Here is a 14,886-nt window from a genome sequence, read left to right as displayed (position 1 = left end):
TGCACTGCACGTTGCTGCTAATAGCCTATGGTAACATTCTGTCTTCTGATGTGCGCTGAGTTTCACGGAAACTATGCATGTAACTCGCAGAAAGGAAATTGGCTAAGAGAAAACAAGCTTTTAGGTTCTGATATAGTGCTGCAGGACAAAATATCTGAGATGTGCAGAACGAAAAGATCAGGGGCCGGGGATGGAACTCCAGACCTACTTGTGTCAAAGGAGATGGCTGATGGAAGAAGCAGTTTTGGTCTGTCACCTTTTGAACTGCAGTAGTAAGAGGAATCTGAACCAGTAGCTGAGCCTATATTAAATGACGTATCTAGGAAACATAAAAATTGTTGTTGCGCCTATTGAAAGATGGGCTGTTTTATACACTGTCACTTGATAGCTGTATGGCTCTTCATGCAGCACTGAATTCCTCTATTTTTCATACTACCTGTGAAAGATCTTCATATATTTTTATGAATGATAGCAACACATGTAAAACAGCATGTATATTTATGGGGCAGTATAAATGCTCAATGTAAACACAACTGTAAGTAATGGTAGGTTGGTATTTTTGTGGGGAAAAATGTCTTCACGTGCCACTGAAAATGTTGTTCACTATATTAACACTTCTAAATACATGCTGTGCATTATGAAAATCATTCAAACTAGCAAGCTTTTTGGTCTTCCTCACGTCATAGCGGATAGCTTTAATCTTTCGGTCTTAATTCAATTAAAAAAATTAGTTTACCTTTGCTTCGTTTCATCATAATAAAGAATTTTTACAGTCTGAAATAGACATACTTAACAATTGTTGCTATACAGCAGCCTTTGATTGATCATGGATGGAAGATGTACTGGTTGATAGCCTAATTATTTACAGGCTGTACTGTTTTGAAAATTCAACATGCATGCTAAACAAAGTTTGTGGGGTGTGTTTGTGATTTTTTTTTTCCTCCCCCAGGCTTTTGGATGCCTATGATGAACATCAAACACTTCTAAAAGAGCAGGATTCTTTAAAAAGGAAAGCTGAAAATGGGTATGAACTGTATTCACCCCATGCTCCTCAGTCAATTAATAGTTCATGCAATAGTGGCATTGCTTTGAATTCCAGGGTAGCAAAGACAGGATCCTGGGGTGTTGTAGAAGTCAGTATATAGACTTTGTGTAGTGTGTTTGGGACAAAACATTTTGAAATGTTTCCAAAACATTCAGAGAACGTCACTGACTGCCCCATACTCAGCATTAAGTACTTTGGGTTTTTCAAGTTGAGTGTTTTTTTAAAGCCCTTACAACTATTTTGGGCTTTGTACTGTCTTGTCAGGAGGCCCAAAAGAAAAGGGAGTGGTGCTAAATATCAAATAGAGTGTAGTGTATCTAGTTATAGCTCTAACTTGACTGTAATGTTTTTTGCCTTAATTTACAGCATTTGCCCCAGAAGTATGTAAACTCAAATGCTTATGCTGGAAGCTGCTAGAATTCCTGGAAATGTGTGTAAAAACAAAAAAAAACAAACACAAAACCAAAAAAAAACACAAAACCCTCCCCATAGAATCACAGAAATGTAGGGTTGGAAGGGACCTCAGGAAGTATCGAGTCCAGCCTCCTGCACTGAGGCAGGAGCAAGTAAACCTAAGCCATCCCTTACAGGTGTTTGTCCAACCTGCTTTTAAAAGCCTCCAATGACAGCTATTCCACAACCTCCTTTGGAAGCCTATCCCAGAGCTTAACTACTCTTATAGTTAAAAAGTTTTTCCTGCTACTCAACCTAAATTTCTCTTGTTGTAGATTAAACCCATTACTACTTGTCCTGCCCTCAGTGGACATGGAGAACAATTGATCACTGTCATCTTCATAACATTCCGTAACACATTTGAAGATTGGTGTGGGAGGGTTAATATAAATCTTCTTTTCTTAGTTTTTTTTAACCTGTCTTCGTAAGTCAGGTTTTCTAAATCTTTTATCATTTTTGTTGCTCTCCACTGGACACTCTGTAATTTGTCCAGGTCTTTCCTAAAGTGTGGGCCCAAGAATTGGACACAGTACCTCACCTGTGTCTAGCAGAGCAGGACAGTTACTACTTGTCTTACATATGACATTCCTGTTAATATATCCCAGAATATTAGCCTTTTTTGCAACTGCGCACACTGTTGATTCATATTCTATTTGTGATCCACTATAACCACAGGTTCTTTTCAACAGTACTAGCACCTAAGCCAGTTATTCACCATTTTGTAGTTGTGCATTTGATTTTTTTTTTTCCTTCCTAAGTGAAGTATTTTGCATTTGTCTATACTGAAATTCAGCTTGTTTCAGATCAATTCTCCAGTTTGTCAAAGTCATTTTTAATTCTTATCCTATCCTCCAAAGTGCTTGCAACCTATGCTACTTGGTGTCATCTGCACATTTTAAGTCAATAATGGGGTCTCACAGGGTCCAGTACTATTCAATATTTTCATTAGATACACCAGATAGCGAACCATTGATAATTACTCTTTGAGTACTGTCTTTCAACCAGTTGTGCACCCACCTTACAATAATTTCATCTAGACCACATCTCCCTAATTTGTTTATGAGAATATGTGGGACTGTCTCAGAAGGCTTACTTAAAATAAAGATATACCATGTCTAATGCTCTCTCCTCCACCCCCATCCACTACACCAGCAATCCTGTCAAAGAAGGTAGTTAGGTTGGTTTGGCATTGTTTGTTCTTGACAAGTCCATGCTAACTATTCCTTATAACCCTATCATCCTCTAGGTACTTACAAATTGATCGTGTAATAATTTTGTTCCAGTATCTTTCCAGGTATCAAAGATAGGCTGACTAGTTTGTAATTCCTTGGGTTCTTTTTGTTCCTCTTTGTACGTTTGCCCTTCTCTAGTTGTCTGGGACCTCACCTCTCCTCCAGGAGTTCTCAAAGATAATTGCTAACAGTTCCGAGAGTGTTTCAGTTAGTTCCTTAAATACCTTAGGATGAATTTCATCAGGCCTTGCTTATTTGAATACACCCACTTCATCAATATATTCTTTAACTTGTACTTTCCCTACTTTGGGGTGCATTCCTTCCCCCTTTTTGTTAGTATTGTGTTGAACATCTGGTCACCATTAACCTTTTTAGTGAAGACTGAAGCAAAATAGGCACCTCAAAATAAAACACCCCAGCCTTGGTGATGTCATCAGTTATTAGCTTTCCTTCCCCACTAAGGAGAGGACTTATACTTTTCTTCATCTTTCTCTTACTCCTAAATGTATTTAAATTATTTATTCTTCTTGCCTTTTGTGTTCCTTGCTAAGTGCAACTCATTTTGTGCCTAGCCTTTCTGATTTTGTCTCCACATGCTTGTGCTATTCTTTTGTTCTCCTGCTTAGTAATTGTCCATGCTTCCCCTTTTGTAGGATTTCTTTTTGATGTTCGTGTCCTTAAAAAGCACCTGACGGAGCCATACTGATTTCTTACAAGTCTTCTATCTTTCCTTCACATGGGGATAGTTTGCAGTTGTGCCTTTAATATTGTCACTTGTAGAAACTGTCAGCTCTTCCAAACTCTTTTTTTCCCTTAGATTTTCTTTGCATGGGAGCTTACCTACAAGTTCTCGGAGTTTGCGTCTTTTGAAGTACATGGTCCTTATTGTGTTGCTCTCCCTCCTTCCTTTTTTTTCACAATAATGAAATCTATCATTTCATGATCACTTTCACCCAAATTGCCTTCCGCCTTCAGGTTTGCAATCAATTCTTCTGCGTGGGTCAGAATCAAATCTAAAATGGCTGTCTCCCCGGTTACTTCCTGCACTTTCTGAAACAAAAAGTTGTCTCCAATACATTCCAAAAACTTACTGGAAATTGTGTTTTGCCATATTATCTTTCCAACAGATATCTGGGTAGGAAAAGTCCCCAGTTACTACTAGGTCTTGTGTTCTGGATATGTATTGTTTGTTCTAGAAATGTTTCGTCTCATCCACCTCCTCTTCCTGATTTGGTGGTCTGTAGGAGATCCCACCCTGATGTCACCCCTATTTTTTTCCTTCTTTTTATCTTCTCCCAGAGATTTTCAACTGGTCTGCCTCTGCTGTGCTTCTGGACCACAGAGCATGTGTATATATTCTTGAGGTATAATGCAACAGTTGTATCCTGCCTGTCCATCTTGAACAAGCTATATCCCTTTATCCCAGTATTCAAGTCATGGGACTTATCCCACCAGGTCTCTGTGATGCCAGTTAAGTCATAATTTAGCTTATGGATTAATGCTTCCAGTTCTTCTGGCTTATTCCTAATATTCCTTGTATTTGTGTGTAGACATCTAAGATGTTGAGCAGCTTCCCCCACTGGTTTGCCTCTTGTGGGTCCTGTGATCTTATTGTAAATTTCCATGTCTCCCCTTCCCAACATCTAGCTCTCTGTTAGAGTTGCCTTTTTTATGCTTACCTGGTGGGTTTTTATCACCTGCCCTCTTTGAACCTAGTTTAAAGCCCTCCTCTCCAGGTTAGGATGTCAGTGTGCAAAGATGCTTTTCCTCTTGGTCAGGTGGGTCCTATCTCTTCTCAGAACAGCATCCCGTGGTCAGGGAAGCCAAAGCCCTCCCATTGACAAAAGAACGGCCATACTGGGTCAGACCAAAGTCCATCTAGCCCAGTATTCTGTCTTCTGACAGTGACCAATACCAAGTGCCCCAGAGGGAATGAACAGAACAGGGAATCAAGTGATCCATCCCCTGTTGCCTATTCCCAGCTCCTGGCAGACAGAGGCTAGGGACACTTCAGAGCATGGTTTTGCATCCCTGCCCAGTAGCCGTTGATGGACCCTATCCTCCATGAATTTATCTAGTTCTTTTTGAACCCTGTTTTAATCTTGGCCTTCACAGCATCCCCTGGCAAAGAGTTCCACAGGTTGACTGTGTGTTGTGTGAAGAAATACTTCCTTTTGTTTGTTTTAAACCTTCTGCTGACATTAGCTGTGCAGCCATGCATTCATCTCCAGGATGCACATGTGCCTGCCCGGGCCCTTACCCTCAACCAGAAGGATGGACAAGAATACAACCTGAGCTCCTGACTCTCACCCTTGTTCCCAGAGTCTAGTAGTTGCTGCTGATCTGCTAGTGCACAAGTGGATGAGAGGCATGGAGTAGCGATCAGAGGGTCAGATAAGCCTTGACAATCTTTGCGTAATATCTTGGATGCAGGCTTCAGGCAGGCAGCCCACCTCCCAGAACATTATATCAGGTTGTCAGATGAATGCCTTTGTTCCCCTCAGCAATCCCTGACCACCAGTACCCTATACTGCCTCTTCTTGGGTGCCATGGCTGTGAGCCTCCCAGCCTCGGGCTTGTGGCTCCTTGTCCGTAGCTATTGAGGTGTGCTTCTTGTCGCTCATTGCCAGTACAGTGTACCATTTCTTCACCTCGATGGACGGGGGACTTGGGTGGAAGGTGGAACACTGCTTACTGGCTGAGGTGGCCAGTGACCAGTCTCCTCCCCATACAGCAACTGGTTCTCCGTCCTCCCCTGGTGCCACTGTAGTCAGCTAGCATCCTTCATCCCAGATGTTTCCACGGGCATCCGACTAATGAAGCCCTTCTCTTCGGGAGCCGCCGCCACCTGCGCATCTCTCACCTGCTTCCTGAGGGACGCCATCGACAGATTCCACTCACATGGGGTGGTTCTCGCGGCTTGGCTCTCATCAGTGAGGAGATGCAGGCATTTCCAGCAAGTCAAGACCAGGAAGCCGCCAGGGTCAGGAAGACTGTCTGAAGGCAGAGAAAGAGCTAGCAGTGGTGTTTGGTGACACATTTCCCTCCCATTGCAAGTTCTTCCTTGTCGAGTACCAGCTGGCTGATTCCCTTAGTCCCCCAGCTGCTTCATCTCACCAGCCATGACCCTTTCCAAGTGAGAACTTTCAGTCAGAGGGCTTCATCCATAGATCTCAAAGTGCTTTACAAAAGGTCAGTTTTGATTAAGGAAAATTTTGGCCCTAGTTAACAAGAATATAAAGGAAGACTAAGTGCAGTTGAAAATGATTACATCTCCAACGTGTCTCTAATTATTCCCAATGTCGGTTTTAGATAGTCTGGCTGCATAAATCAAATAGCCAAAAACTTCAGTCTTAGGATTCCTTTGGAGTAATGAAAAGTCTGGGATGAAAACCTGTAAGAGTTTACATGTCTAGTAAAATGGAGTGAAAATTATCAGATAGAAGTGGCTTCCAAACATCCTTTGATCTAAACAGATTGTGGGATATGGTGAATGGATGAAGCCTCTGGATCCTTTCCAGTTTCTCTACATCCTTTCTCTATACTGGCAACCAAAATTGGACATAGTTCTCCAGCTGAGGCCTAACCAGTGTGGAACAGAGCAGTACATGCCAATGAACGGGAACATTACAAGCTGGCACTTAACTTGCATAAATTAAACCCCACTAATACGACATGCTTAAAATCTAGAATAAACTTCACACAATATTGAAGTCAATGAGTACAAAATGTGTATTCATTTTTGGAATAATCTGAAAGTTAATAGAAGTTCTTGATTGGGAGTAGAAAAGGGTTAATGTACCTGTCTTTAATCCTGCAAACAAAATTTATATTCGAATTCAGGACATAAGTCTTGGGTATAACTAGTTGAAAAGCGGTAGGCCGGATTCAGTTGGCCTTTTCACAAATAACCAAAAAAATAATTAAAATGGTATTAAATAATCTTCCAGAAGCTGCATCAAGCATCTTGTGCCAATATCTGTGACTGGTTGGATCCAGAGGTTAAAGTGCCTCACACAAAATCATTTTTTGGAGCAAGAATTAAATAGAGTACGAGGGAAAATTGTGGAATAACTTGGTCCTTATAACTCTAAAGTGAGGGATGCCAATCTTAAATTACCAAGTCTCAAAGCAACTTTTACTTCTTTATAAGCCTTTTTAGATTGGAGCTCAGGGATTTTAATCTTTGCTGATGATGCCTGACAGCTACAGGAATCTCAGTAGTTGGTTTGGGACTGTTTGTAGGTGAAAGGATACCAGGAGAAAATATCCTTTCAACAAACTAGAGCATTTTAAAGTATGTCCTATATTACCACTGTGTATAATAGGCGCAACAGTATCCATGACCTTACAAAAGATGTGTGTGTTCAGGATAAGATTATATGCCAAGATGGTATTAAACACTGCACAGACTTATTTCCACATTCAGTGTGTGAATGGCCCCTGGCCCCTGAGGCTGTTTCTTTTGAGAGAACACTTGTTTGGCATACAAGGGAGAACCAGAAGCAAAACCTGGATCCAGACTGCCAGGGGTAAGCCCAGGGCTTTCAAAGGTGTGAATCTCTTTTCAGACCAAACAGTCAATGTGTCTACAGCCAGGCCTGACTATCTGCAGAAATAGGCCTGGGAGGCAGGAAAATCCATTGATCAAGCACATGTATTCCCTTTGCTTTCAGACGGGAGTACTGGGGACAGAGTACTCCATAACTACTCCCTGGGCCCCTCCACCTCCCTTCTGCAGTGACTTTCTGATCCTGAAAGACACACATCACAGCATTGTACACGAGTCGTCTCACGTGAGAGTTTTAGAGATCGCCCTTACAAGACTGGAACTAACAGTCCTAACTGTGATTGCCAGGCATGGAGGATTACTACGTGTAGTTAAAATAACATGGAGTGTGGCATCTCAGGAAGATTTCCTGGAACTTTGGCTTGGGCTGCACTTAAACCTAAAAATGCATCCTATTTTGAAAGGAGGTGTTCAGTTTAGAATGGTAGTTAGTTATCATCACTCATTATACCATTCTAAACTGAATACCTCCTTTCAAAATAGGATGCATTTTTAGGTTTAAGTGCGACCCAAGACAAGAAGTTAGTTATCATCACTCATTAGTCTTGTGTTAGTGAAGTGTGTGCCTCAGATGTTTAGGAACGTTAGAATATTCCCTTCTTCAACATAAAGGACTTGTTGGCAAAGTCAGGAACTTACAAGTTACAGGGCAGAGACAGGGTAAAGAGCACTGCTGCAAAAAATAACGAAATCTTGGGGTAAGCAGCATAGAATCATAGATTATCAGGGTTGGAAGGGACCTGGTGCCTGACCTCTCAAAATTGGATTCCATCTTTGGGTTCCCACCTCAGAAACCCGGGCTTGAAAATGTCACTTTGATTCTTATAAAGTATACAAATACGCATTCATGTAGGAATTAAAGCTTTTCTAGACAGTGTTTTCAAGTTTGTTAAACAAAACACATTTGTTTAATTTTGCAGCTCGGGGGAACCAGATGAGAAGAAAGCACATACAGATGATGTGACGTTAGCATCTACCCAAATGATGGATGGAGACATGCAAGCAAATCAGGTTGCATATAATTATAATGCATGGTATCAGGTGGGTATGAGGCGATCACTTTCTGTGACTGTACGTTCTGAATGTATATGGTCTGTTTTACCCCCAAGGACCTTATTTATCTGCAGCTAGATATTTAATGTTTCTGATGAAACTTTCCTTTTGCATCCACACTGCCTCTTTACATGAATTTGTTCCTCTGTCGTGGACCAAGAGTGGCAAAGACTGGCTCTTCTGCGACTTGACTCTTCTTATATGGGTCTGCTTGCATAAAAAAGATGCCAAAATACACAAACAGTTGAGGGAAATCAGCCTCTCTTCATGCTGGAACCTTCTACCCTGCAGTTGGAGGACTACACATTTCTGCAGAAAGGCCATCTCAGGGTTGCCATGTTAGTGAGTTTTTCTTAAAATGCCTCAACACTTACGTGAGGTCTGACTTGCTTTTTATACAGTTATTCATCTGAGAGTAAGTCATTTCGTCATTGAGTGTGTTTGTGTGGATGCCAGTCTTGGTGTGTGTGCCCCCTGTGCTGTCTCATGCTCCTGTAGGGGCAGGGCAGCTGCGACCCTCACTTAATCTGCTCTCTCCACCCATGGTAGCAAGACAGAACCTAGCGAATGTCCAAACTGTTAGGCTTTTGCTCCCACTAAACTGTTCAGAACTTTCCAAAATACACTCTACTTGCTGTAGAAACAACAGATAAACTATGACCCACATAGACTGATTCCTGACAGCTGGACATGCCCCCATATAGCATGGTTCAACCACCTACCTAATGGTGGACTCTTAAATCTTTGGGCTTCAAGCTTTGCTCTTTCTGCAGTAGGCTAATTCTGCTAATAGGTGGGCACAGCATATGCCTCTTCTGCTTGGGAGCGAATCACGCACCAGATAGATGTTCTGCATATTCCGATCATTTTCTTTGACGAATTGCAGGATACTGAACTGAAGCTCCATTCACTGGAGCAGTCGATGAAGGGCCTCTCTGGATCCAGGAGTCAGGTACCAGATAGAACATCTACAAGCAACCCCTCCAGTAGACGTAAGATGCCCAGTTTGGTGGCAGAGCAAATGCAGACATCAATGGTAGCAAAGTCTGGCATCAAGAGGCCACTCCAAACATCAGGGCAGAGACTCTAGGCAATGCTTGGGATCTTCCAGGGGAAAGACTGCATAAAGCCTTGAGGGGAGGCAGGGAGATCACTGAGCCTCACGCTAAATCTAGAGCTAGAGATGGCTCCTTGTTAACCATCAACATTCACCGCAGCAAAAGTCACTGACAACACTGATATATGTATTTGTGGAGGATTCTGGTCCCATGTTGAAAAGGACCCTGGTTCTGAGACAACCACTGTCCTGGACCCTGATACAGAGAATGTCATATGTCTTGGCACCACTTCTAGAAGAAATCTATTCCTCACCTCCCTCAAGCAGGTAATCTTCTTCCCTGAGGCTGACTTGTGAGACCATGGATAGACCAGGTGGATCTCCCTAAAGGGCCTGCAGCCACGTGGAGATTAGTATTGGACTGCCATCATCAGGCAAGCCCAGCCATAGCCGTATGGAATGCTACCATTGATTTCCTGGGTTTAGTGGGGTCCTCCTTTGCATAATTCCAGGCGCAGAGCCCCATCCCATTCTAGGAAGAGGTTAAGATTGCACTCCCCAATTGTGTGGCTTGCTAGACCACAGACAGTGGGCCTGGAACAAAGCCAGGAATTCCTGAATGTAGGATCAGAGGAACAACAGGATCTTACCTTGCCTTGTAAGGATGTTTCAGCCTAGTCACAAGACAAAACAATGACCCGAGCGCTGGCTGACTTTAGGACATTCCAAAATCTGCTTAAGAGACTAGCAGAGACTCCTGAAATAGATGTCAGTTAACCAAGACAAATCCTGTAAATTTGTTATGCTGATGGCACCAAGCCCAGCCAGGATTGCCATTTCAATAACTGAAGGGTGGTTTGACGTAATGTCTTAGTGAGGTCAAACCTCTCTTCACCTGGCCAGGCTCGGTGTCAGCATACAGAGTTTGTATGACTGACATCTTTTTCAAGAGTGTCTGTCTGCTATTCACTGCGTCAACCTGCCACTATCCTGGCCACAGCAAAAGGATTGGAGAAGTGATACCAAGTTGTGCACAAGGCTATGAATATATTTATGCCCACCCCATTCTGGGCTTGTTGGCAGTCTCAGTGGTGCAAGAAAAGTCTAACAAAGAGCACCCTGAGTGATAAAGATGCAAAGAAACTCTGTTGGGTTGAGAGGAAAGCCTACTCTTCTGCCTTCCTCCATGTTTGAGTGGCAAACTACAAAGCCTTTGTGGCCAAATGTAATTTTCTAACTTGGGACATAGTAACAGCCTTTGTTGTCCAACCTTCCATCAGAGAACAGGAATGAGCTCAAGGAGGTCATCAAAGAGGTCCAGTTAGGAGCTAGGATGGCCCTACAAGCAGCCATGGATGCTTCGGGCGTGGCATCCAGGTCCATGGCTATAGTGGTTATTATATGAAATGCCTCCTGGCTCCAGATGTCAGTGGTTCCCAACGAGATACAGGCCATGATATAGGATCTACTCTTTGAGGGGATAGAATTGGACAGCCAGCACACAGACAATGCCCTGCATTCCTAAAAGGACCTGAAGGCCTGTTCTACACTGGCTGGGGGGGATCGATCAAAGTTACGCAATTTCAGCCATGTGAATAACGTAGCTGAACTCGACGTACTCAGATCGACTTACCATGATGTCTTCGCGGTGAATCGACTGCTGCTGCTCCCCCGTCAACTCTGCCTGCGCCTCTCGCGGAGCTGGAGTACAGGAGTCAATGGGAGAGCACTCGGGGATCGATCGCTGCCCACCGATCCAGCCAGTAGTGAAGGCATACCCGAAGACTACCCTGTGCTGCTTGGGAATGTTTACTATAGCCCCTTAACACAAACTGTACCATTGCCAACCTCAGATCCGATAGCGGAATGAGTTATATCCCACCAAGCAGCCTGATCGTACTCTGAAGATAAAGGCTAGATATGCCAGGAGACACATCTTCCTCCTCTTCGGTGATACATTCAGCACTAGTGGCACATTAGTAAATTTGACGAGACTGTCAGGAGTTGGCTTAGGGCCCGTTCAGAACAGGTAACCTTTGTAAGTTGCCTTACCCTGTTCCACAAGGTGTGGTGTGCCATAACATCTGAATGGTAGGTGTTAGAGATCAGTGCCCATGGTTGCTCCATCCAATTTCATTCACTGGATCTTTCTCACAAGAGCCTGCTGCAAACAGAAGTAGATTCGTAGCTTCATCTAGGAGCCAAAAAGGAAGTACCATCCAAGGCAAATGGCTATCCAGCCTCCTTTTGAAAACCTCCAGTAAAGGAGCTTCCACAAACTCCCTAGGCGTCTGTTCCATTGTCCTACAGTTCTTACAACTAGAAAGTTTTTTCTTGAGATTTAATCTAAGTCTGCTATGCTGTAGTTTGAACCCACTGCTTCTTGTCCTACCCTGTGTGGCAAGAAAGAACCACTTTTCTCCCATCTTTTTGACGGCAGCCTTTCAGGTATTTGAAGACCATATCTTGTCTTCCCCCTTAACCTCCAACTAAACATACCTTCAGCCTTTGCTCATATGATTTGCATTCCGTCCTTTTGATCATCTTTGTCACTTGTCTCTGGATCCTTTCCAGTTTCACTACATCCTTTCTATACGTTGTTGACCAAAATTGGACACAGTACTCCATCTGAGGTCTAACCACACTGAGAAGAGTGGTACTAGCACCTCTTGTGACTTGCATGTTATGCCTCTGTTAATGCAACTTAAACTTTCATTGGCTTATTTTGCAAGAGCATTGCATTGCATTTCTGACTCATGTTGAGGTTGTGATCTACCACAACTCCCAAATAATTCTCAGCAGTGCTGCTTATAAGGCAGTTATTCCCCATTCTGTATTCATGCATTTCCCCTCCCTCCCCTTCCCTCCCCACCCCCCCGGTGTAGCACCTCACGTTTGTCTTTGTTAAATTTCATTTTGTTGTCTATAGCCCAGGTCTCCAGTTTATCATCCCTCTGGATTTTAGCTCTATCCTCCAAAGTGTTGGCAACCCACCCCCTTCACCCCAGCTTTGTTCACCTGCAAATTTGATCTCCAGTCCTACATACGGGTTATTAATAAAGATGTTAAATAATACCGGACCTAGAACAGATCTCTGGGAACCTCACTTGAGACCTCTCTCCAATCTGACATCATTCCATTAATAGTTACTCTTTCTGTGCAGTTAACTAATTATATATCCACTTAATGGTAGTTCCAGAGAGTTCGCATTTCTCCAGCTTACTTATTAGAATGTCACATGGGACTATATCAGAAGCCTTGCTGAAATCCAAGTATATTACGTCCACCACATTCCTCCTATCCACCAAACCACTTATTCTGTCAAAGAAGGAAATCAGGCTGGTTTGGCATGATTTGTACTTGATAAATCCATTCTGGCTGCTAATGATCACCCCTTCATCCTCCAGGTATTCACAAATTGAATGTTTTATACATAGCTCTAGTAGCTTCTCAGCTACCAAGGTCAGGCTGCCTGGTCTGTAGTTCCCTGGCACCTCCTTTTTTCCTTTTTTAAAGATGGGCACTATATGTTAGCCTTTCTCCAGTCTTCCAGGACTTCTCCTGTCATCCATGAGTTTGCAAATATTATTGTCAGTAGTTCTGAGATTTCTTCAGCTAATTCCTTCAGTACCCTGTACAAAGAAAGGGTTTGTCCTGTCCTAGACTTAAGGAAACTCTCTCTCTCTCTCTCTCTCTCTCTCTCTCTCTCTAACCTACTTCAGCAATGTTCCAGTATCAGAGATCTGCCAGGCAGGAACCCACCAACCAAATGGTCAAACAATATGCCCATGACGGAACGATGCTTCAGTTTTTGACTAAAATAGTTTACAATTTCTCATTCCTGTTCTCCAGTGAGGGGACTTTTTGCCAGTCACTTACGTTGGGATCCACTGACATGTACTTTGAGAGAATGGTACATACTGTACAGTAACTGTGGGTCTTTGAGATATTGCAGTCTTTACAGATCTGCCCTCTAGCCCTGCTTTCCAGAGTCCATACCAACCACAGGCTTTGATTTGTGAGGGAGCTGCTGGAAGGTTATGGCCTCCCTGCCCTTAATGCTCTAACATGAGGGCACAGGATGCACGTCCAGCCCTGATGGCCACAGCAGTTCAAAAGCTTCCAGTCTTGTGGCACATGTTTACCTACAATGAGATGCACACTGACCATACCACCATGAAGAAACAGTCATAGAATCAGAGAGTATTAGGGTTGGAAGAGACTTCAGGCGGTCATCTAGTCCAACCCCCTGCTCAAAGCAGGACCAAACCAACTAAATCATCCCAATCAGTGCAGGGTAAGTATTCTTTCCTGACATGATGTGTGGAGGTAGTCTGTTGAAACTCAAGTATCAGAGGGGTAGCCGTGTTAGTCTGGATCTGTAAAAAGCAACAAAGCGTCCTGTGGCAACTTATAGACTAACAGACGTATTGGAGCATGACTTTCGTGGGTGAATACCCCCTTCGTCAGATGCGTGCATTCACCCACGAAAGCTCATGCTCCAATACATCTGTTAGTCTATAAGGTGCCACAGGACGCTTTGCTGATTCTGTTGAAACTGCAACTTATCAAATATATTTGAGAAATGATTTCTGCTCATTTTCCCCCTGATGTCTCTTCTAGTACAACTACCAGAACGCATGGAATTATGGACAGTATTATGCACCGCCGCCAACCTGATCAGAAGAGAGACTGGAGTTCATTGTGGTGTTTCAGCGAAGATGGAGTATGAAAATATATTTTTTTAAATTAGGGATGTGAACAAATGAACTATTGTAATACCTGCAGTTTTGTCTTTTTGCATGTGAAACGAGCCCATGTTCACGGGGTACGTGAAGCAAGATTTGTGTGTTGGTAGATACATTGAGCTCTGTACACTGCTAGTTACCATAAATGTAACTTTATTTCCCACACTAACTTATGGAAAAATTATCTGGAGGCTTTTTTTGTTCTGTTGTTTTGAGTCAGCATTGCTTCAGTAGGTATTTTTAAATCCCTCAAGCTACAATCTTCTTTTAAGCAATGAGGAAATTCTGATGTCCAGTGTTTGTCACAGTAGCCAATACAGGAGATGAACAGTATGGAAAGGTCTATGAACATGAGCAGCCCCCTTTAATTTTTTTCATCTTTACCTGCTCTCCTCTTCACCATCCAAAAACCTCATTTCCTACCCAGCTCCTCCTGTGAAATTTTTCATGGTCTCAGTGAGCAGTGCCCTAATGAGTCTGTTTATTGCCATGATCATAATGCATACAGGAATGTCAACATTTGAAAGTTGTGTATTTTATATTTTACATGGGGTCACAAATTAAATGCAGTGCAAAATGGTTGCATCCCTTTTTTAAAAAGGCACTGAAACTATGGTGTTTGGGGTGGATGTTTGTAATTTAGAATTCTCATGTACAAGTTGAGTAAACTTTTTCATTTTGATCAAAGTGATCATTCTCTTTTGTAATAAAACCAAGGAATTCAGTAA

General features: G+C 42.8%; 1 protein-coding gene across 6 annotated transcripts in view; it reads left to right on the top strand.

Annotated features, from left to right (window-relative positions):
• Positions 1 to 14,886, top strand: part of PRPF39 (pre-mRNA processing factor 39) — a 35,756-nt gene extending 20,870 nt beyond the window's left edge. For all 6 annotated transcript variants that reach the window (XM_050954676.1, XM_050954682.1, XM_050954678.1 and 3 more), the window contains 3 exons: positions 950 to 1,024; positions 8,221 to 8,341; positions 14,034 to 14,886. In XM_050954676.1, coding sequence (XP_050810633.1) covers positions 950 to 1,024; positions 8,221 to 8,341; positions 14,034 to 14,090 — 253 coding nt within the window. In that variant the 3' untranslated portion in view covers positions 14,091 to 14,886. The remainder of the gene's footprint in view (positions 1 to 949; positions 1,025 to 8,220; positions 8,342 to 14,033) is intronic.

The sequence above is a fragment of the Gopherus flavomarginatus genome, chromosome 5 (genome assembly GCF_025201925.1).
Source record: "Gopherus flavomarginatus isolate rGopFla2 chromosome 5, rGopFla2.mat.asm, whole genome shotgun sequence".
In the NCBI taxonomy this organism is placed as follows: Eukaryota; Metazoa; Chordata; order Testudines; family Testudinidae; genus Gopherus; species Gopherus flavomarginatus.
Note: the sequence above shows the minus strand (reverse complement) of the source record. Positions and strands in the feature narration are given on the sequence as shown.